Source organism: Megachile rotundata, chromosome 6 (genome assembly GCF_050947335.1).
Source record: "Megachile rotundata isolate GNS110a chromosome 6, iyMegRotu1, whole genome shotgun sequence".
NCBI classification, from domain to species: Eukaryota; Metazoa; Arthropoda; class Insecta; order Hymenoptera; family Megachilidae; genus Megachile; species Megachile rotundata.
In genome coordinates this window covers 15,746,993-15,772,072 of record NC_134988.1, presented here as the reverse complement: position 1 = coordinate 15,772,072, position 25,080 = coordinate 15,746,993, and the positions used below count along the sequence as shown (strand labels likewise).

Below are 25,080 nucleotides of genomic sequence, written 5' to 3'. Positions count from 1 at the left end.
AGCTTGGGAATTTGGAAGCTTGGGAATTTGAAAGCTTGGGAATTTGGAAGCTTGGGAATTTGGAAGCTTGAGAATGTGGGAGCTTAGGAATTTGGAAGCTTGAGAATATGGAAGCTTGGGAATTTGGAAACTTGGGAATTTGGAAGCTTGGGAATTTGGAAGCTTGAGAATGTGGAAGCTTGGGAATTTGGAAGCTTGAGAATTTGGAAGCTTGGGAATTTGGAATCTTGGGAATTTGTAAACTTGAGACTGTGGAAGCTTGAGAATTGGGAAATTAGGGATCCTTGAATTCGAAACCTTGAGAGTGTGGAATTAAGGATGTGGACCCCCGAAAATTCGTGGAAATAGAAGCCCAATATATTAGCTAAATGTTCATTGCCCCCGAACATACATTTTTACGTAACAATTCCGTTTCTTTCACCACTCGTAATTTCATGAGATAACTCGTAAACGATCGTTGCACCCAGAAATCAATTACCATAATGATAATGTTAATAAGGAGAAACTCGATAAACATTACAGGGTAACGTTCCTCGCAGATTCACCAAGGTGTAAAATCCATTTTAAAACGCGGACGAGTTCTAACCTACTTACCGAAAGTCACGATCACGGTCAACGTTTGTATATACACACGTTCTTACGAGATGCGTCACGTGCCTGAAGAGAAAGAAACAATAAAAAAAAAACCGTCCATTCTCACCGGTTCCAAAGATTAATTTCCCAATGCCGAAGATTCATCGTGGAAGTAACTGTACAGGTGAACAGGTACGATCACGTTGTTGTACTTAATAAGAATCGACGTAAAAATGCGTCGGTTTATTCATAAATTTCTTTGCGCCAACAAGGAACAGTAATTTCAAACGATGGATATTCGCCAGTCAATTATACTTCTCGTTCGAAATAAATGGGATGCCATATTGCCACCAAAGACAAGGCTCGGTGTTGAAAGGTACAGGTCCTGGCCTACTTAGGACCAGTCACGTTCACGATCAAGGATTGAACTTCATCTTGCTCTCTCTTCGAAGGTAACTACAGGGAGTCCCATAAGTATTTGTACCCTTTTAATGTATAGTGTACATTATGTAAATTTGTGGTTATATGTGAAATTATAGATATGTGGTAGAATAAGTATGTGTCGTATGTGGCACATTTCCTGATTATCATATTTGAGGTTTATGATCTCTCAAATTCCACGCTTCCCAAATTCCCAAATTTCCTAATTCTCAAGCTCCCGAATCCCTCACTTCCCAAATTCCCAAATTTCCTAATTCTCAAGCTCCCGAATCCCTCACTTCCCAAATTCCCAAATTTTCAAATTCTCAAGCTCTCAAATTCCCAAATTTCCAAAGTCTCACGCTCCCAAATCCCTCACTCCCCAAATTCTCAAGCTCCCGAATCCCTCACTCCCCAAATTCTCAAGCTCCCGAATCCCTCACTCCCCAAATTCCCAAATTTCCAAATTCTCAAGCTCCCGAATCCCTCACTCCCCAAATTCTCAAGCTCTCGAATCCCTCACTCCCCAAATTCCCAAATTTCCAAATTTTCAAGCTCCCGAATCCCTCACTCCCCAAATTCCCAAATTTCCAAATTCTCAAGCTCCCGAATCCCTCACTCCCCAAATTCCCAAATTTTCAAATTCTCAAGCTCTCGAATCCCTCACTCCCCAAATTCTCAAACTCCCGAATCCCTCACTCCCCAAATTCTCAAGCTCCCGAATCCCTGACTCCCTAAATCCCCCACTTCCCAAATTCTCAAGCAAACCTCCCAAATTTCCTCCTCAACTTCCCAAATCCCCAAATACCATCCCCTTGCGCACCCAATTAAAAGATCCCCCTTAACTACAAATTTTGCGACTCGCTGTACAAATAAACTGAACGCATAATTATTCCTAAAGATCTACTACCATACGTCGCTGCAACAGGCAGCACAAACGATGTTAGATGAGATCTTATCCGTACATTCTTGGTCGCAAGGTGAACCGTGTTAGGTACCGTAAAAGATGGCCCGACCAAGTTTGACACACTTTGTGGTCGACCTCGGTGAGATTTCGAATCGTCGATTTATCGTGGTGCTTCGAATGCAAATTTCTGTCCTACCGATATTGCGTGCAACACCGCACGTAACATTGAATTTATTAATTAAAAGGTTTTCCCTCGTGTCCCGAATCGAGCGTTTGCTACCGTGATACAGCAGCTTTCTTTAAATAATGATCGCTCGTGTGCATCGTCTGCACCGAGACCCGGAAACACGGTTAAATAATGTACGAGTCGATGTACCGAAACTTGACGATAACGAGCGATCTTTGAACCTTTGATTAATTCTGGGTGCTTAGAGAATGTCTTGTGTCGTGGTGTCAGATGATGCGAAGACTGATTTGGTTGACTAAGTTAGTTTTGTTAAATATTTTAGTATTTTAAATTGTGGTGAGGTACAATGATCTTGAAGATCAATTTGTTCGTATAATCTTAAAGTAATAAGTTACTGTTCCTACTAAATGTTTTACCACTTTAAATTATAATGAGGTACAATAATCTTGAAGATCAATTTGTTCATATAATCTTAAAGTAATAAGTTACTGTTCCTACTAAATGTTTTACCACTTTAAATTATAATGAGGTACAATAATCTTGAAGATCAATTTGTTCATATAATCTTAAAGTAATAAGTTACTGTTCCTACTAAATGTTTTACCATTTTAAATATAATAAGGTACAATAATCTTGAAGATCAATTTGTTCATATAATCTTAAAGTAATGATTTACTGTTCCTACTAAATGTTTTACCATTTTAAATTATAATGAGGCACAATAATCTTGAAGATCAATTTGTTCATATAATCTTAAAGTAATAAGTTACTGTTCCTGCTAAATGTTTTACCACTTTAAATTATAATGAGGCACAATAATCTTGAAGATCAATTTGTTCATATAATCTTAAACATAAGTTATTGTCCTTACTAAATATTCTAGCACTTTAAATTATAATGAGGTACAATAATCATGAAGATCAATTTGTTCATATAATGTTAAGCATAAGTTATTGTCCTTACTAAATACTCTAGCACTTTGAATTATAGTGAGGTACAATAGTCATGAAGATCAATTTGTTCATATAATCTTAAACAGTGATAAGTGATTCGTATTGCAACTGTACGATAATGTTTTCAATGTTAGTCATCTGCAAAAGAAAGTTGCTGATCACCGTTCTATATAATTAACCACGGTAGATTGGTTGACAGATGTTGTTGATATTAGAACGAGACGATGTTTCCTCGGTCAATTGATGCCTTGCGAAGACAGCGTGTCTAAGTTGAAATTATATTTCGCAGCACGACGTTTAAGATCCGCAGTTTCAGTAAGAAGTTAGAAAGCTTCGCCTGCGACTGTCATCCGCTGATATCTCGTATCCGACGTTTCTACATTATAATTGCTTAATTTCGAGACGGTAGTATGTTCACGATTCGATTCGTCATAAATAGTTGACATAGATTGGCGTTCTGACTCCGAAATGAAGTGAAATTCGATCGATTGAGATTCCTGCTTGTATTGTTCCCTATTTTCGACGGTGGTTTTCGTTTTGTTCTAGTTACACGATCCACGGTTTGCATAAAATGTCATCAAGCCGACGAAACGGGAATTTAGAAATTGCTAACTCTGTTTGCATTATACTTCCTTATTGTTTAAGCTTTCGTGCGGGAAGTCTGAGAATTAAGGATCTCAAGACTAAAGGATTTAAAACATAAAACTTTCATTTCCTACAAATTTGCAAGATTTTCAAAATTTTTAGAATAAACTTAAAAAGTAATTTCATCTCTTATTTGCACACATTTTAACCCACTTAAACTTTCATCAAGAAAACCGTGTACACTCTTTTCTCATCTCGTGCGAGGCAACAACAAATCCCAACTTTACGACCTAACAACACGTGTCGTTTGACAACATGAGATAATTTCAAGCGAAAATACTGTTAGTTCGATAAAATCCTTAACGAGGATCAGAGAGTTTGCTCCAGCCAATGAATCGCAGAAGTTTTGTACGAACTTCATTAGCGAAACTCGTTAGCACCGACGAAACTTGCTGGAAAGTTAATTTAACCGAAGCTGCCATTATTTTCACGATGCCATGTAAACAGTCCGCTGAATAAACGAACGTGAATCGTAACTCCGTCGTGGAACAAAATGCACTCTGCGTTGCAACCTCTTTTCTGGGGACACGTGTGTAAATTTCGATATTTCAAATTTTACGATTTTAGGATTCTATGTTTTGAAATTTTGTGAATTGGCTTTATCAAATTTTTTGTGATCAAGTTTTTGTGATTATGATCCTAAATGCTTGCAAATACTAATAATGACTCACAAATACTTGTGTTTCCAACTCTTTACATCTTCAAATACTTGCATCCTCAAATGTCTAGGCGGGCTAATGACCATGGCAGTCGATGCCCATAACACTAATCATCATCATCATCAAATGTCTAGATGTCCAAATACCTGTATAACCAAAAGCATAGACCTCAAAGTACTTAGGTCCTGAAATACCTAAACCTCTACAAAGCCAGACTCTGCCCAGGTTGACTGTACTCTATTAGCTTTTCTTTCTACGAGTCACAGCAAACAGAAATTTTCTATTTGCTATAAATACTTAAATGGGGTAACCAGTTATTCCAACGTTTACTCGTGCAAACATTGGCCCACAATTTCCATGTTTGCACAAGATCAGAACTTTTGATCATTTCGTGCGCCCTTGTTCATTGGAACGCACCCCAGAGCAATTTAGCTCGAACAGGTGGTAAACACGGGGTATTTCTGTTTCACCCTTTCATAAGGTGGAACAGCGAGAAATCACTTTTCCATCGGTAACCCGGCCGGGGTCGCATTCCTGACCCGGCGACCTATCTGCAGAAGCGTCGACGCTCGTAATTCGATGCCTCTTCCGTGAAATGGTGCTCGTAAGCGGATAAGCGAGTGGAAGCTGAACGGATCGAGATACGTTTCCTGAATGGACAGATAGAGAAGCGGGAGGCAGCGGCGGCGGCGACGACGACGATGCCGATGAGTAGGACAGTGTGTCGCTGTCGTGCGCGTTGGGCCTCGTTCTTCTCCACGTGACCTGGTCACTGGCCCACTTTGATTTCTCCTGGTTCGTTCTCTCCTTCTCTTCCTCCTTTCCATTCCGCGCTGCCATTTCCCTCGCTCCTTTTCCAGAGTCGTGCCCGCCGGTTCTTCGGGGAAAGAGACCTTCGCCTCTCTTTCTCTCCGATCGGTCTTCCTGGGCTTACGTTGCCTCCACCATAAACGACCTCCACCACCGTTCGGTCTTCGACCACCACCATCACCGCGATTCCTGGTCGAAGGCGCCGCTTATGACTTAGCCATGCGATTCCAGCACATGCCGTGGCACGAGGTACAACCAGACAGGTACCATCCAGTTGACTAGCCGGATGGACGAACGGTGCGCGGAACAGATCGTTATTGCTGTTGGAATCGCGAGAAAAAGTCCGATCGATACCTGTTCTTCGTAACCAGTGTCCAAGCGTTCGCGATCGGTAGGAAGATTCGATCAGTGTGTCGTGGAGAGACATCGCCGGATTAGTGCACCTTTGGATTGTTCGTTGGACGTAGGAGGCTGGTATATGACGGAACTGGGTGACGGAAGAAAGGGAAGTGGAAGAAGTTCGGTGAAGAAGTGATACGCGCTGAGGAACTGGGGTGACAACGTGTGAACCTGGTAATAGACGTTCTCGTGAAACGCGGAGAGGTCGTGTTTCCTTCCGGACAACGACCCACGGAGGTTCCATCGAGGATTTAAGGCGACGTTATGAGACGGTTTTAACGAATATTGAACGTATCACGGGATAACACGTTGCACGGTAAGATATCCTTCGTTACCTCTTGATCTCCTACTTTATGAATGTTCCTGCAAATTTTTGAGCTTTCTTTCTTAAATTAATTAAGTCGAATCGTGATAAAATACACTTCGAACTTATTCTGCAACTGCAGCTATTACCTATGTTCATAGGTAATATAATAATCCTTTATCACCTACGTTCAGGTAATCGTCCTCAATGATTTTATAATGAAATATCATTATTTTATAATGATCTAAACATTCTACATCATATTATGGCTCTGAAAAGATATATTCAAGAAACATCAAAGAGCTAACAAGTTCATTATCAAATTCATTAAACAATTTCGCTTGTCAACGTCCTTCCAAAACCGTATTAATACACAAAATCACCGTTACTATTATACTAATGTAACGCATTGATTCAGAAGCTTAAACTTGAAACTATTCACATATCTAATAGCAGAGTATCCATGACTGAAATACGATAGCAAGGAGTTGAAATTACGTGTACTGCATTACTTATGCAATAGTTAATATGAAAAATAAGCGGATAAAATAATTGTTAAAAATATTGAAAGAGATAAAGAATTGATGCGGTCGGTGATAGAGACTTCCACTGGTTCGATCAAGAATTCGACACGTTCGTTTTGCTTCAAATTAACGTTCATTAGTATTCTGAACCTGTTATAAGGACCATTTCCAACAGTGCCTGTATTAGCCCAAGCTCGATATACTGTTAGCTCATTCGATTTAAACCAGTGATGAACAGATCGAGTTCCTGCCGAACAATTTATAGACACTGCGGTGTGTGACGAGATCGAAATCATGGAGAATTCAAATTGGTATTTTAGGTTAGAAATTGGGGAACTTGGGAATTTGGGTAATTAGAGATTTGGGAATTTGAGGGTGTGGATAAATTGGGGATTTGGGGGTTCGACGTTTGGAGTTTTAGGGATTTAGACACTTAGGTATTTAGGCATTTAAGGGTGTGGATATATTGGGGATTTGGGGGTTCGACTTTTGGAATTTTAAGGATTTAGGCAGTTAAATATTTGGGCATTTAAGGGTGTGGATAATTGGGAATTTGAGGGGTTCGGTATTCGGAAATTTAGGGAGTTAAGCACTCAGGTATTTGGGCATTTAAGGGTGTGGATAATTGGGAATTTGGGGGGTTCGGTATTTGGAAATTTAGGGATTAAGGTACTTAGGTGTTTGAGAATTTGAGGGTGTGGAACATTGGGAATTTGGGAGGTTCGACGTTTGGGAATTTGGGGACTTAGGCACTTATGTATTTTAGCATTTAAATACTTAAACATTTAGGTACTTAAGTACTTAGATATTTGGGAACTTAGGTACTTGGGTACTTAGATATTTGGGGACTTAGGTACTTAGACACTTAGGAATTTAGAAATTTAGGTACTTATGGATTTTAGTACTTAAGGGTATAGACACTAAGGAATTTAAGAATGAAAAAATTTATAAATACAAAAATTTTCAACCTGACATCGACAACCCATGCTCCGAGAATCCACTTGTCCGCCATTTGCCCGTAACTGTTGTAATGGACCATCGGTCTCGCAAAGGAAACTTGCTAATCCACGTGGTCGTATGAATTTCTCGTTCCGACCCGATGAAACGGAAACAATATGATACATATTAATGTAGAAAGTCCACTCGAACGAAAAAAAGAAAAGAAGGAAGAAATCGGTCAGTCGAAGTCGCGTAGGATCGTTTATCGGAACCAGGACGTGCGATCGGGAATCAGTGCGATCGTACGGAAGGTAATCTGACCGTGGAGGCAGGAGAAAGCTCGGTTTCCGACTTTGGCCCGTAGTAAACGAGGTGATATACATAGAAGATCATTTGGCATGCTCCGCTGCTTCACCGCATCCTTCTTCCCTTTTTCTTCGTCTCCTCTCTTTCCTTCTTCTTTCTGTCCACGGCGATTTCATCCACGCGTCGTTACCTTTCGCGTTGCACTTCTTAAAGTCTCGTTTCAACAGATTACAACGAAATACGTGTAGTCATGGGTAATTACTTCGTGTTCCTCTTTTCATGATCGATCGTCGGTACAGTAAATGTTCGGCCTCTTCGCGGTCCGTCAATGTCAGTTGAAATTTCGTTCTGGATCGTTGTTGCCACGTTTCACCGGTTAATGATCGATAAACCGGTGAATCGATGACACGGCTAATGACGTTAACCTCGTTCGGCGGCGAAAATTAAGCTGCCTCGTTAGACCTTGCAGCTGACGCTGTCTTTGTTCGTTAAGGCACTAAGGTGCCAAAGTGTAAGGCACTTTGACGAAGGTATTCAATGCGTAATACTTTGTACATCATAAAATCGGTGGGTTATGAATTCTTGGATAGGATTTTAATGATAGCTTATATGAATGGACAGTGAAAATGAAGATTCCTTTTGTGGGTCCTCAGTGAATTTCCAAATCATAGGATCCTCAATGGAAATATTCCAAATGCAAATATTAAGAATTTGACAAGTAGAAATTCCACATGTGGTTCCACCTATGGTTTCACCTATGGTTTCATCTATGATTCCACCTATGATTGCACCTGATTGCACCTATGATTCCACCTATGGTTTCACCTATGATTGCACCTATGGTTCCACCTATGGTTTCACCTATGGTTCTATCTATGGTTTCACCTATGGTTTCACCTATGGTTCCATCTATGATTCCACCTATGGTTTCACCTATGATTCCACCTATGATTGCACCTATGGTTCCACCTATGGTTTCACCTATGGTTCCATCTATGATTCCACCTATGGTTTCACCTATGGTTTCACCTATGGTTCCATCTATGATTCCACCTATGGTTTCACCTATGTTTCCACCTATGATTGCACCTATGATTGCACCTATGTTTCCACCTATGGTTCCACCTATGGTTTCACCTATGGTTCCATCTATGATTCCACCTATGGTTTCACCTATGTTTCCACCTATGATTGCACCTATGATTGCACCTATGTTTCCACCTATGGTTCCACCTATGGTTTCACCTATGGTTCCATCTATGATTCCACCTATGGTTTCACCTATGTTTCCACCTATGATTGCACCTATGATTGCACCTATGTTTCCACCTATGATTCCACCTATGGTTCCACCTATACCTCAATATCTCCCAAATACAAGTAAAGTGAGGTTCCACTTGATGATCGATATAACCCATTTAAATTCCACCTACTTCTACAGTAACGAAATCACCTCCTCAGTAGAGTTCCCTAGAACGACAGACGACCGACAAAATTCGAAGTGTCTTCACACCGATCAGTGATGTGCCGATGCTTCGAAACGTGGGGATTCTTCGCGCTGACCCCGAGTGGTCTCCGACACAACACTGCGTGCGTGTACGTGCACGTGTACCTAAGTTAGGTATGCCACGGCGGCGAGTAGTGGTAAGTTGGTAACGGTTGTCAGCGGGCAGACGGTTCGTGTCACTCTTTCCAATCGCGTTTGTTGATTTGCGAGTTTAACGCTCATTCGTGGACTCTTCCTGTCGCTCCACTTTGACGAAACAAATCTGGATGATCGGTTCGCAGGAATGAATGGAAAGATTCCTCGTTAACGAGCGGCGTTTGGGTAAATAATGACATCCTGTGGACGTCGATCGCGTGGCGAGGAAAGGACTTAGAATTGATAGACCTATGACAAGCTGCATGAAACGTGACTCGTTCGTAATTTCAGCTGATATGAAGCTGGTACATCGTCAAAGGCCCTGTCGTGACTAGCGTAAATTACCCGCACGAATTGTCGGCCTACATCCTGGGACTACTTTTCGAACCTCTTAAAATTCACGCAACGCACTGTCCCTTTCAGGTTGCTCCAAATAACTTTGGTTCATTTTGACACGTAGGAATAGAAAGTGGTTCGAATGGATTCACCTAGCGATCTCTCGGTACTCCTACGTTTTCTTCGACTTTTCCTCTGGTTCGATACGGGCCACGGTTAAACTATCACTTTCTGCAATTCGTACCAAGCGAGATGATAGGCTTGACGGTCGTTCGACTCGAACCGTGATGATCGGTTTTGCACGAATGGCCGGGTTTTAAAACGTTTCAAACGTCCGAGTGAAAGCAGAAAGCGTGTACGATACCGTTGTTCGACTCTTTCGTGTTTCTTTGCTGCCTTAGTTGTTTATTCATATCGATCGTTTCGTCGAATTTCAAGCAGTTGCCGGCTGCTTCGGAAACTTAGGAAAGAGAACGACAATTCCCTTAGGAGATTTTAGAATTCAACTAAAACCACCATTAGAACGTTTAAGTTATATCTGCATTTCAATAACACCATGATGATAAAACGTTGAACGATTCGCACTCAAATCGAACAATAGAACGAAAGTTTCTCCGATGACAAAGAACGATCACAAAAGGTAAACGTTTGTGGTCAGATTTGCTCGATCCAATTCCGAAAGAAAGAAGCAAGACGAGGAAACGTCTGTTAGTTGGTCGGCGAGGCCAAGCCAATCGGGTCACCCAGATCCAATAATGAAGAAGAGTCGAACTGTGAGCTTTCTCCGAGGTTCGCGTGTGTTCACGGAATCTTATGGTATACCCGTGTGTTCCACGCACTCGCACGAGTTGACGAACGGCCAATGAACGGCGAAGAATTTTCGAGCCACTCGAGTCTACACTTTGACTCCTTTCCTCGGTATAAGCCACGGAGTCCCAGGATCGTGATCGTGTCCCATTGGCGTAATTAGGTAGAGGGTGCACTTGATAGAATGGACATGTCTTCTGTTGTTTAACATGGTTTGACTGGTGGATTAGCTTGGTGATTTAACATGACATGACTGGTTAGTTAACATGACGTGTGGAAGATAAATATGTGAATATGGGGATGTAAGGCGTAGTGATACCAACGGGTATGATGATTTAATGTAGGATGATTTAATGCGTGGTAATGTAATATATGGTGAACGGGTGGTGATCTAACACGTAGTGATTTAATGCTTGGTAATCTAAGACATGGTGATCACAACATGTAGTAGTAACAACACGTGATGGTTCCAATGCATAGGTGTACCAACGCGTGATGGTTCCAATGCATAGGTGTACCAACGCGTGATGATACCAACGCGTGGTGATCTAACACGTGGTGATTTAACGCGTGGTAATTTAAGACATGGTGATTCCAACGTGTGGTAGTAACAACACGTGGTAATACCAATGCATAGGTGTACCAACGCGTGATGATACTAACGCGTTGTGATATTAACGCGTGACGATACCAACGCGTGGTGATCTAACACGTGGTAATTTAACGCGCGGTAATCTAAGACATGGTGATTCCAACGTATGGTAGTAACAACACGTAGTGATACCAATGCATAGGTGTACCAACGCGTGATGATACTAACGCGTGGTGATCTAACACGTGGTGATTTAACGCGTGGTGATCTAACACGTGGTGATTTAACGCGTGGTAATCTAAGACATGGTAATTCCAACGTGTGGTAGTACCAACACGTGGTGATCCCAATGCATAGGTGTACCAACGCGTGATGATACTAACGCGTGGTGATCTAACACGTGGTGATTTCACGCGTGGTATCCTAAGACATGGTGATCCCAACGTGTGGTACTAACAACACGTGATGGTTCCAATGCCTAGGTACACCAACGCGTGATGGTACATCATCACGATACCAACACGTGGTGATCTAATAAATAGCGATACCAATGTGTAACGATCTAACGCATGATAATACGAACACGTAGTGATACTATCAAATAATGATCTAACGCGTGGTGATACCAACACATAGCAGTACAATGCGAAATAATCTATCAAATATCTCACAACAGAATATCTCTCATATACCTACAGACAGAGTATTCAACACGTGGTGATCTAGCGTGAGATGATACCAACAATACCATGTTAGTATAGAAGTCCTGGCAATATATGGCAGGTCCCCTTTAAGCGAAATCCCAGCTACGCCAATGATCCCACGCTTTCGTGCTCATACATGGTCTTGTCCCTGTATGCATGTTGTCGCAGAATCGAACGGGCGAAGATCGTTTGTCGCACAGCTGGTTAAACACGAGAGGATTGTTTGAACAGGCACGAAAAATGAGATATATAACGGGACAACTCTGGTGGACGAATTTTTGTGACTTTAAAGATCTACCCTTTCTTGTTGTGTAACGGCAAGGTTTAAGGTATACGAGACACAGGTTTTTAATTCCTTGAATCACTTAATGAACTACCATAAATAATAGGACTCAAGTTTTTCATTAAGACTTTTGATAGAACTCAGGAAGAAGGATCATAATCGCAACGAAAGAGAATGTTGTAGACTTTGAAAGTTTGCTCTTCAATTTTCACTTATCTACGATGTTTAGCTGCGTTGATTTTAAAGAACGGCGTAAAATTCACTTGTAATAACGGGATACTTTGTATGAGGCGAGCAACTAGCTTCGGTTTCGATTTATTACCATGGTGTCCCGCTTTAACCGTGTTATGGTACACGAAACTACTTTTAACTTTCATGAAAATTTATTGGGATTTGGAAATTGGGGCTGTTGGAAATTTAGAGATCTGGAGATTTGAGGATTTGGGGATTTGATAATATGGAGATTTACGGATTTGAGGATTTAGGGATTTGAAGATGAGAGGGTTTGGAGATTTGGGGATTGGAGGGTTTAGAGATTTAGAAATTGGGGGATTTAGAGATTTGGAGATTTGGCGATTTGAGGGTTTAGAGATTTAGAAATTGGAGGATTTAGAGATTTGGAGATTTAGAGATCTGATGATTTCGAGATTCGGAGATTTAGGGATTAGGAGCTTGAGGATTTGAGAATTTGGAGTTATGTCAATTTAGGAAATTAGAAGTTTGGGAGTTAAGAGATCTAGATGGCTAGGTATTTGGGACTTTGGGCATTTAACAATTTGCAAATGTGAGGACTTGAGAATTTCCGAGTCTCATTACTTTCAAATTGGAGGTTGAAAAATTTAAGTACCCAAAGATATCAGACTCTATAGATTCAGAAATTTGAGACTTCCAAATATAAAGATTTTACAAGTTAGTTAACCAATACTTCAAAACATAAACCATCTTTAATTTAGATCACCTTAGGGACGTAACAGTCATTTCGTAAGAAGGAGGGTATCGATAATTACCTCCCGTCCCGTTTTTATCAACTTCGAAACCGAAGACCGAGAAAACACTTTAAAGAAAGTGATTTCCGGGTATTACAGAGGCTGGTATCGCACGCGAACGAACGAAAGGGAACGATTGTCGCGTTATCAGCGTTAAACGTTCTCACGACAGTTGGCAATTATTCTTGGCAGACAATGAACGCGCTGTAATCGATCTTATCGGTCTTGTAACCCAACCAAATACTTTCTCCGTGAAATCGAAGCGTTCGTATTTTTAACTTTCTACAATATTGCGCTGCGTGTTGTTGATGATTTGCGAGCAACGGAAAACGAGTTCGAAGTAAATTTCATTTTTGCTACCTCGATGAATTGTCGCGACACGTAACTGTGCGTGCACGTAATGACATTCCATAACAAGAACGACGCACGCAGATGAGGAATTGATAATTGATAGTACCGGTACCTTCCTTTGGTGCCAACTTCCAGGCGCTGGAAGAATTACCATGAAACACCGTACGATTCGATCGTTGAGCTTCGATCAAAATACAAATTTTATAGGTGTTTTAAAAGGTTAGGCTACTGAAAGGTTGAGTAATATGAATGACCCAATTTTCTGGGACAGTGTGGACAAATATATTTATTTGCAAAGGATAGAAGGAAGTTTTGATCGTTTCATAAGTTAAAAAATTTACTAATCCTTGATCTGTATGAGGCAGCTACTGCTGATCTATTTTTGAGTGGACCTGTATATGAATACGAACATGTATGTGAACCCTATAGAGTTGTAATGGACCTTCCGTTAAAATCCTTCACAAATTAAAAAATTTACTAATCTTTGATATGTATGAAGCAGTTACTGTCAATCTACTTTTGAGTGAACCTGTATAAGAATACGAACATGTATGTGAACCCTATAGAGTTACAATGAACCTTCTGTTAAAATTCTTCATAAATTAAAAAATTTACTAATCCTTGATCTGTATGAAGCAGCTACTGCTGATCTACTTTTGAGTGGACCTGTATATGAACACGAACATGTATGTGAACCCTATAGAGTTATAATGGACCTTCTGTTAAAATTCTTCATAAATTAAAAAATTTACTAATCCTTGATCTGTATGAAGCAGCTACTGCTGATCTACTTTTGAGTGCACCTGTATATGAATACGAACATGTATGTGAACCCTATAGAGTTACAATGCACCTTCTGTTAAAATTCTTCATAAATTAAAAAATTTACTAATCCTTGATCTGTATGAAGCAGCTACTGCTGATCTATTTTTGAGTGGACCTGTATATGAACACGAACATGTATGTGAACCCTATAGAGTTATAATGCACCTTCTGTTAAAATCCTTCCTGCAAACCTAACAGAGCTACAACGAAAATACGATGCAGAAACAATGATGAAAGTAATTGAACAGAATGAAAATTCGTAAGAAGGTAACACACTTCAGAATGAAATAACAAGGGGGAATTGGTAACTGGGTTACCGGGTGTCTTCTCGAAGCCATCTTACTCTTCATGGTCTCTCACGGTCCATTTCTTCTCGTCCAGATCAGTCCCTTGTACACTCATTTACTCCTTGTTCTTCCTCGCATCCGTCGTTTATCATTACGCAGCTTCGTGTGATAGAACACCTCGTACTCTACTGGGTTCCCTCCGACTGTTATAACGGGATTTCGGAACACGTAGGGACACCGTGTGCTCACCTTCGAGACACGCGTGTACACGCAAGCGTGTAAATCTCGTGAGATGAGAAAACCGAGATGACGAAACGGCCTGTAGCTTGCTCGTTTCGTTCGGAATACCGTTTACCTTTCGTCACCTGCCGTCACTTCCTTGTTTTAATTAACTTATGCATTATTAGCTTATGCTTTAAAAAATTCGAGTTGTTTGCTGGGTGACTAATTTAATTCTAGGAATTAGAGAATGGAGATAATAGGACAATTCTGAATATCGTTGCGTTATGAAATTAATTTTTAATATCATTATTACGTGCTGCGTGGTCATGCTATAACATGAGTTTAGTAATTAGAGGTTTCCCTCTGAGTTTGGGTTGTAGAAAATAGTTGTAAACAACCTCCTGAGCTACGGGGAAGTGGGAAATGAGGAATTAAGAAAATACCGTGTTGAGTCTTGTAGAGTAAGAGCCTTCTAATGAAGTACCAAGAATGGGGGCTCGATGGGTAAGTAAGTAGGGTATCGGATCGACGATCCGAAGGACCCCGGATCGAATCCCGCCTGGGAGCGAAAAAATCTTTTCCGAAATTGTAACCGGCTTCTCTCTGACTTCGGGTTGTGAAAATAGTTTGTAGATAACTTCCTCAGCTATGGGAAATTGGGGAGAGGGGAAAAAAAGAAATTCGGAAAGTGGGGGGAGAGGGGAGAAAGAGAAAATACCAGGAGCTGAGAAAGGTTAGGAAATGGGGAATTAAGAAAAATACTGTCGAGTCCTTGTATAGTAAAATATATCGGCTGCTGAAGTACCAGGAATTGTACTTTATAACATTAAATACTATTTTTATTACATTAATATTATCAGTAGTTAATGTTTCATTCGTATTTATTTTGTTAATGTCATAAACGTGTCTTACTAAATACGACTGACACTACTGTGAAGATCGTATGAACACTGAAATTACTGCAGTAGAAACAGACATATGTGGCAAGACACAGTATCACTATAGTATTTGTACAAAAATAGTGTTCCATTTTGTGGAACACTAAACAGCAAAAGAAAAATGCATTTCTAATAAACATAGTTTCTATCAGTTTTATCTAAGACCACTTAGCTAATGCTCCTGTACCGTTACAAGAGGCATACATAATGTGGATACTTAATATTATGTATTTAATTCATTCAACAAACTGTTTCGTGTAATTTGTCACTTCTTCCAGTTGTAATGATAGAATCCTTTGTTGCAGATGACTGTCGGGAAGAATATACACTTGTTCCTCGTCATCCTTTCTTCGACGTCCGTCATTTCACACTCTCACATGCCCGAAGCCACAGGTAACAATCATGTTACGTAACAGATGGACAGCGATAAATCATGAATGAATTACGATTGTGCGTGGGTGGTGTATGCGAGATAACGTAGCATGTTTCGGAACGGAGGTTATGAAGAGTCATGGAGATCGATACGTATTGTTAATATTTTTAATACTAGTGAAACTGCATGTTCACATATTCGTTTATGGACAATACATTCTGAGGTAAAGTTTGAAGCATCAAAAGAATGTTCCATCAACCCCTTTATTAATGAACCTCATAAAGGTCGATCGATATGTATTATTAATATTGTTAATACTCAAAAAACTATATGTTCACATATTCGTTTATGGACAATACATTCTGAGGTAAAGTTTGAAGCATCAAAAGAATGTTCCATCAACCCCTTTATTAATAAACCTCATGGAAGTCGATCGATACGTATTATTAATATTGTTAATACTCAAGAAACTATATATTCACATATTCGTTTATGAACAATTCATTCTGAGGTAGAGTTTGAAGCATCAAAAGAATGTTCCATCAACCCCTTTATTAATGAACCTCATAGAAGTCGATCGATACGTATTATTAATATTGTTAATACTCAAGAAACTATATATTCACATATTCGTTTAAGGACAATTAATTCTGAGGTAGAGTTTGAAGCATCAAAAGAATGTTCCATCAACCCCCTTATTAATGAACCTCTTCAATGTCTGAAATCTGTGACAATTATATAAATAAATCCTAAACGATAATATACAAAAACAATGATAATATTTACGTGACCTTTGACCAATTTAAAGACGAACTAAACGTACGTGTCCTTGTAGAGGTTAAGTATTAAAAATACGTCAATATCGTCCCTCACGTTCGATAATATTAAAATAGTGAAATATCGACGATATTGATCGCGGTCTCCGTTAGAGGCATTTCTAGTTATACACGAGTTAACAAAACAGACATAATAAACTTAAAAATTTTCTAAATAAAAAGTAACAAGAGTGTGTCGAAAAAAATGTCAATGCTTATCGACAGGAAACTAGAAAGTGATTAATAGCTATCTGCGAGTTAATTATCGAATAAACCTAGAAATACATGTATCTTACGTTAAAAAGATTGCTAGAAAATTGACGATTAAATCTGTCCTAATTGGAAGAATCCGTAGTTAGCTTATCGCGGTATCGATACCGGCATCTAACTACTCGAAATACACGGTGTCGTTTTAAAATTCCTACCATAAATTGCGAAGAATGTGTGTCACTTTGCAAATGACGGAGTTTCCGTCGCCGATCGGGAACGCGCATGCATTCGGAATAAGATTCGAGCGCGTATGAACATGGAATTCGCGACTTTCGAAAGGAAGTGAGATGTAAGTGGAATTCGGTGTCAGTGTTGCCACGTGAAATTCTGAAAATCCGAACCCACCGATCGAGTAAACACTAAAACCCGTGTATTCAAACACTTTTCAATGACTGCAATCATCTGGGAATACAGCTGGAAGAGAACACGCGTGGGAAATTGAACGTTTGTTTGGTTGACACGCACGATTACGGGATCGCAAACAATTCGCGTCAGTCAGATACATCAGCTCGATAGCTGTTCAGACTTTTTTGACCCTCGACATTTTCTTACTGACGGAGAAAAATGTGCTGATATAGATCTGTCGTGTTCGTTGCATTGTTCGTGTAAAGTTAAGCACTTGATTAGCCCTTGTATTAATAATTCGAACGCACATTTACATATCGATATTAATCACTTTAGAGTTTCAACGTAGGCAACTTTTTGAAACTTCTAGAAGGGATATTAGGTTTTCATAAAGTTAGCTTCATTCTGGAATGTTCGGATCTTTGAGGTTCTCTTCGAGAGCTAAGATAACGATTATCGCGTTTATCATTGTCAGGTTCTATCTTAATAGATCTATTTCTATGTAGTACAGCTGTTATCAACCGCAATTTGGGAATTAGTAATTTGACACATATTAGCGGGAATATTCAGACATGTAATGTTTAAAATGAGTAAGGGATGAGGTGCTCTAATGACTTTATTTTTGACTGCATTAATAACAATTTTAGCACATGCACAAAGAATATGTCCACATTCCTTTGAAAACAGAATGAACTTTGTTTGAGGAGCATATTAAAAAAGAGCACCCAGTGTAATTAATACAAATTCATATTCATAACAAGGAAGATTGTGTCCATGTAAAATTCTGAGTAGTTATTCAAGCCGCACGCGATATTCTAATTACCCTGTTCGCAGTACTGTATACATATTAAGCACACAATCGATATGACATCGTTCTATCGTCGACGTAGTTGCTAATTAAAATTCATTAATTAATGTAATAAAATATCGATAAAGGTATCGGGAGGTGGTATCAGAATAATTTTATTTAAATTGGAAATAATAATAGTTCGAAAGAGAAGGTTCAAAATAAGAACATAAAATCTATGATAATAAAGAAATTGAATAATGTTAAAAGGTCAGAAGTTCGTGACACGTCGAATCGATACGATTACATACGAAAGGAAAGTCCGCGAAAAATAAGGAACAATATCTGGAACGTTGAAAGAATCTTGACAAGGAGTTCAGCCGATTCGCGGAGTAGGTCATTATATCGGTAGTATGTAGGCATATAAGGAGGCACGTGCAAAGCCTACATGCTTGCTCGCCTATATCTTAGTCACCTGAGCATAACCGATCACTCCGTATGTCGGCTGCGACGCAAAGACCTAGGAAAATATTAAAAATCAGTTCCACTCGTTTTACATTCTTTCAAGTCTATTCAACAATTTGGCTCAGGTCCAAAAAATGAGTTCAACGAACGTACTTATGCATGACCCACGGTTGAACAGCCGATTTCTCTTATGAACCGAAGAAACAGGGCCAACTGTTTCTGATTTGCGTGTGCGACTAACAGGTCGAATACCAAACGAGTTCGCTTAGTTTCGTTTTCGACTCGTTTGTTGGGAACCGTTGTACGTTCACCGTCTAATTACGACACCGTGATTGGAATAATTAGAGATAACCTGCTAGGATAATTAGAGACGAAGTTCAAGTATATTGCAAGTAGGTTCGAATAGAAGTTAACTCTTTCACGATGTTTGTCACGTATGTTCTGAACTGAGCTTAAATTACCACGTATTAGATTTCCATGTGTTGTATAACCAATCGTTGCAATATACTTTAATTCCATCTTCTATCAATACCTTCATCCCTAACCCCGAACTCCAAAGAGCCAAATTCTAAAATTACATCCCCCTGTTTGTTCCACAGGTAGAAGACTATTCGGTGGCTACAGAATAGTACCAAAGGCATGTCAGCCGACGCTTCTGTCACGAGCAAACTCGAACGAGCGAACGGTATGCATGTTCAACTACGAGTGTTCCCGTCGAAATGGGAAAGTAGTCGGCGCGTGTATGGACGGCTTCCTCTTCGGCGCATGTTGTCAACTGCCATCGAAAACCATGAGCAACGGCGAGAAGATCCCATCCGATGATCTGTTCAGCTTGTACGACATCGATCACGTACCGGAAATACCAATCCTCTTAAACTCGGATGGCACGCCGCTCGGAATGACGATCTCTCAGGACAGCACCGTCAAAACGGAAACATCCGGTACATCTAATCAGTCGAACAACGAAGGAACCACGTATACCAAAGTCTCGACGTTTGACGCACCTTCGAGCACCGTAAAACCGTCAGACCACATGGAGGACAGCATCGAGAACGCAGAGAAACCGCAATTACCGGCTCAGCCAGATATAAGCCACCTCGAAGAAGATTTTCCAGCTTTGTTGGGTCAGCAGAACGTCTTGGATGACCTGGCTCTTCCTGGGTTGTTGAGTCATTCCGACTCCAACAATGATATTCAGAATCATCAAGATAGCACTGCCGTTAATCCGGTCACCACGCTGTTGAGTCCTGATCAGATACTGCAGATAGCTGATCCGGTCGATCAGTTGCCAGCCTTGTTCTCGCAAGGCCTGGGTCAAAATAATCACAGCTCGGCCGACACGATTTTACTGAACGAAAATGGGACCACGCTGAACGAGACGCACAATCCTGACGAGTTGTTTAAACCTAACGAATCGAGCACTGAGAGCGAGGTCGCTGAAACTCAGAGCACTACTCAGAAGTCAAAAGTGACTGAAGGTGTAATGGAGACGAAGAAGCAGGAGACTACGTACCAGGGTGGTTCGACGAATTCGTGGTTGAAATTCCCTGATCATTCTGCATCGGACATGACTTCTAATACCGATCAAAAGTTCACTTCCTCGATGACGAGGTTACCGGTTGTTACGCAGATGTATGCCAACACGCAGAGGCTTACCACCATGGCTCCCATTTCGGAAACTGCCATGGACAATTTTGAGAAGATAAGCACCATAGAAGAGAGGATATCAACTAAGAATGTAGATGCTTTATTCTCAAACGATGACAAAACTACCACACCGATGTCTACTCTGAGTGACAAGAAAGAGGAACTCATCAGAGTGCCAACTATCACTTATGACACGTCTTCAGGAAACAAGAAGGATGATGCGACAGAGAAAGAGGAACTAGCGATTAATCATATTATATCAATTTTGAACGATACGAAACCAGGAGTGGGTACAACCATACAAACTCCGAATTCGTCCATCAACAAATGGGTCAGCATCGACGAGACCTCGAAGCCGTCTCTGGTCAGAATCTCTACGAGACCTCCGAGTGGACCCGCGTCAACTTTCCCGTACACCTTTTACAAGCCAGGACAGTCGTCGAATTATTACAGTTACGAAACAATACCCACAGAAACGACGTTCTCTTCGTATCCGACGTCCAACGCGTATTCTGCGAGACCCTCGACGCAATCTACCTTCGCCAGTTCCAGTTATTCCACCAAGTCGACCACGACGAATCCTCCCGCGCCAACAGTGATAGTTCTGGGTCCGCTGGGTACCGAATACACCACGGAAATTTCCCAGAAAATCATCACGAAGAAGCCAGCGTCAGAGTCTGTCAGACCCATCACGTCCTCCTCTTTCAAACCCACGATGTCCATCAGACCTCTCACCACTAAGAAGCCCAGCGTGTCCACCACCATAACTCACAACATCAGCACTGTGATTTCGAACGTGGCGACGAACAACGTGGTTTCAACGAGCTACTTCAGCGTCAACGTGAAAGATGGTACCACTTCCAAGCCAACGGTGAGCAACAACCTCAGCACCGAAGCCGCAGTCGCTGAAACTCACTCTGAACAGACCGAGAAGTTGTCCACGAAGAGACCCGCCTGGACCACCTCTCCTTGGTCCAGCAAACCAAGCTTCCATCTGAGGCCAGCGACGCAAGAAGATAATATGACACCCGTCGACACGATAGTCTTCAAAGACCCTGTCGTTTCGACCACGATCAACTTCAAGGCCACTACGTCTGTGCCTCACTGCGACGAAGAGACTGCAGCACCTGATGACTTGATCAACTTCCCACCTGTTAGGAATCCGAACTTCAACACGTCGTCACCGATCGCTCAGCACGAGAAACCGACTATCGTGGAGACCTTCAACAACACGGGGTATCCTGATATCGAGATCATCAGCGAGAACGACATACCGACGCCTACCTTCGTGGAGGATGATGTTCTGAACAATAAAGTTGACACCTTTGTGAACAAGATCGTTCAGTCCTTGCAAGGAAACTTCCAGGTACTTATGAATATTTGTGGAGGGGTAAATGTTAGAACTCGAAAAAATTAATTAGGTGTTCTTTCAATTTTATGTCTCTTTTTCATAATAAATAAGTTGATGCTTGAATGGTAGTGGCACATGTGTTATCACTGTTTTCAGGATCTGAAAGACATCGTATACAACCGTGTCAACACGACCACGGTCGCGCCGTCCACTGTGACAAAGAGACCAGCAACCACCACGAGGAAACCCGTGCGGAAACCAACGTCGACGGCAAAACCTTCGTACACGACGACGAAGAAACCTGCCACCACGAAGAGGCCAGTCAGCCGGCCAACATCTTCCAGGCCATCCGTGTCGGAGAAACCAGTTCGCCCGACGAAGCCGACTACTGCGAAACCGAAACCAACCACGCAGTCCAGTGTGACCACGAAGAGACCCCAGGTTACAACGAAACGCACCAAACCGACTAGAAGACCCACTACGACGCCTGCGACAAGCACGGAAGCGGCAGTCGCCGACGAAGAGACCAGTATTTCGAACAACATCGAAACTACTACTAGTCCGCAAATTACGTCTTCGAACGATTTTCGTTCACGTGAGTATCTGCTCCTTTCTTCAATTGTCAGAATGTTTGGATAAGAGGTCTTCGTGGTTGTTGTAATAAAGTTACTGTGATAAGGAGGCTGACATTTAGCTCAATTTGCAACTTTGTTGTGACCCACATATGTTCTTCAATTCTCTGGATAGAGTGTGAATATTCTAGATACTTGTTATCGTCACGGTCAAATCAATAGCGAATTAACCTAATTACTCGTGGATCTTATAATCGCATCTCTTTTCTGCATATCGAGGCTACTTAATGTTCTACCACTCACGTGAATTTATTTCCCTTTCTGATGAGTTTAATTGTAGTGTGACTGTATATTTTTACCGCTGTTTATTTATTGATTATGTATTTGTTATGTTGTATCAGAATAAAAGGAAAACAGAAAATACAAGCTGGTTTTTATGTTGCTCATTGTAGCCATACACGTTTCTCATGTAATTGCTGTGATTTTCTGATGTAAACGTTTAACAGAAATGTGTTCCCAACACTTCTCTAACCTTCTAAAGTTCTATCTTCGTATTAAGAAAATAATTCTGATGACAGAATGTTAGGAACACACTCTGCTCAAATGTCATATCACAGCGAATACAGGAACTATTGCTGCTAACCTGTGATTAACATTTTACAGAATGCGGTATAAGACCTTTGATTAAGTCAGGTAGAATCGTTGGTGGTAAAGCAGCAGTTTTTGGCGAATGGCCATGGCAAGTTTTAGTTCGTGAAGCCACTTGGCTTGGTCTTTTTACGAAAAATAAGTGCGGAGGTGTTCTGATCACCGATAAGTACGTCATAACTGCAGCTCACTGTCAGCCAGGGTAAGCGTCACAGATTTACCTTTGACCTAACTTCGTTCTCGGATTAAACGTCTGAACTTCTTGCAGATTCTTAGCAACCCTAGTAGCTGTTTTCGGAGAATACGACTTGTCCGGTGAATTGGAATCCAAGCGCAGCGTCTCGAGAAATGTTCGACGAGTTATCGTGAACAGAGGATACAATCCTACGACTTTCGAGAGTGATCTGGCTCTTCTGGAGCTGGAGTCGCCGGTACAGTTCGACGTTCACATCGTGCCCATTTGTATGCCCGAGGATGGTATAGATTTTACTGGTAGAATGGCTACCGTTACTGGCTGGGGACGATTAAAATACAGTAAGTAAATTAATCGCGAGGATTGGTTCTCTCAAACCTGTTATACTAAAATATCGGATTTGACCTAAAGCTATTCGACAATCGTCTTAATCTTGATGCAATTATCCCAAACTAAATGTGTCAACCTAAACCTCAGTTCGATTTAACAATAGTCTCCTAATCTGCGACCACTAGTTTCAATCTAAAACTGATTACTCTAATTAAGTAATAATCGATGGCTATTCTGCATCACCCGAAATTACTACCCTTACAACCGCAATTACCACTTCATTGAACTGAAACACGAACGTATCGCGATACAAAATTTCACCATTTTCTACGATTGCACATCACGGTGACAATTTACAGACGGCGGTGTACCTTCCATTCTACAAGAAGTCCAAGTGCCCATAATCAAGAATTCCGTGTGTCAAGAGATGTTCCAGACTGGTGGACATTCCAAATTGATTCTCGACAGCTTCTTGTGCGCTGGTTACGCCACTGGCCAGAGAGACTCTTGCGAGGTATTTTTGTTTGCACAATTCACCCACTGTGCTATTAATTTCTTTCGTGAACGGTATTGCATTCGAATCGATGTTTTCAGGGTGACAGCGGTGGCCCACTGGTGATGCAACGACCAGACGGAAGATGGTTTTTGGTGGGCACCGTGTCTCATGGAATAACGTGTGCTGCACCCTATCTCCCAGGTGTCTACATGAGGACAACCTACTTCAAACCTTGGCTGCACAGTATCACCGGGGTCTGAGGATCAGGAAATCATGGATTTTCTGGGCAAACGATGGGCACTGACGATTCTGTGCCACCTGTATAAATGTACAAAGGAAGACTAATTTATTTCCTTCGGACTAGATTCAAGTATACCAGTTAAGAGAGATTAGAACTAAACGAACACGAATACGTTTCACTGTATCGGGTCATCTGATGTGCAATATCATTTCCTCGATTCCATTTTTCTTTTTTTATTTGGCTGACTTGGTTTATTAATAATTTGAGTAAATTGTGCTAAAATTAATCTAATACACCTTGTCGAAATTTGAAGATCGAGAATCTAACATTAAGATGAGTTATGATATCATAGGGTGATCAGATACATTTATAATTTCTACCTAATTTGAAGAATGTTAACCAGTGAATGAGTCAGCTCGTCCGAAAAGTATGATGCGTTCCAGACATTTTTCTGAATATCGAGAATCTAACGTGTATCAAATATTGAACGTGTTGTGTGTTCTGTGTATGTACATATATGTGAGTACGTGCTCCACGTACTGTACGTATAGAACGAGTTGCGAACCTTATTTATTTCGTTGTTAGCTGTTATTTATTAAACTCATTTTTATACGAGATAACGGTGTTTTTCCTTTCACTCTGACCGACTGTACCCTAGTTTGCAAAATTTTCATGTTCCACGCTAAGATAAAGTTTGAAACTAAAATTAAAAGTCTTCGAATTTTACTGTGCTAATAGTCCCGCGATAATAGACGACCCGTGCGTGTTAATGTTTCAAAGTTTAAACATCGTGGATGAAGTTTTCTAGGAAATTCAGAACCTGTTACGTTGATCAACACGCGACAGTTAATCCTAGGTAATACCTGCTGTAGAAGCGTACAATGTATTTGCTTATGCGATCACAAGTTGCACAAGTCAGATAAAATACTTCTGCTTTGAATAATTTTG

General features: G+C 40.8%; 1 protein-coding gene across 1 annotated transcript; it reads left to right on the top strand.

Annotated features, from left to right (window-relative positions):
* The first annotated feature begins 5,211 nt into the window (after positions 1–5,211).
* On the top strand, positions 5,212–24,752 carry flz (transmembrane serine protease filzig). The gene is made up of 8 exons (XM_012287602.2): positions 5,212–5,869; positions 15,905–15,992; positions 19,254–21,667; positions 21,809–22,247; positions 22,888–23,074; positions 23,141–23,406; positions 23,755–23,909; positions 23,990–24,752. The coding sequence occupies exons 2-8, from the start codon at positions 15,905–15,907 to the stop codon at positions 24,149–24,151; spliced, it is 3,711 nt and encodes a 1,236-aa protein (XP_012142992.2). The 5' UTR covers positions 5,212–5,869; the 3' UTR covers positions 24,152–24,752.
* The last annotated feature ends 328 nt before the right edge of the window (positions 24,753–25,080 follow it).

Coding starts and splice junctions, on each gene's coding strand:
- flz (XM_012287602.2), top strand. CDS start 15,905: ATGACTGTCGGGAAGAATATACACTTGTTCCTCGTCATCCTTTCTTCG. Junction 23,407..23,754: donor CTGGGGACGATTAAAATACA/GTAAGTAAATTA, acceptor GACAATTTACAG/ACGGCGGTGTACCTTCCATT. Junction 23,910..23,989: donor GCCAGAGAGACTCTTGCGAG/GTATTTTTGTTT, acceptor CGATGTTTTCAG/GGTGACAGCGGTGGCCCACT.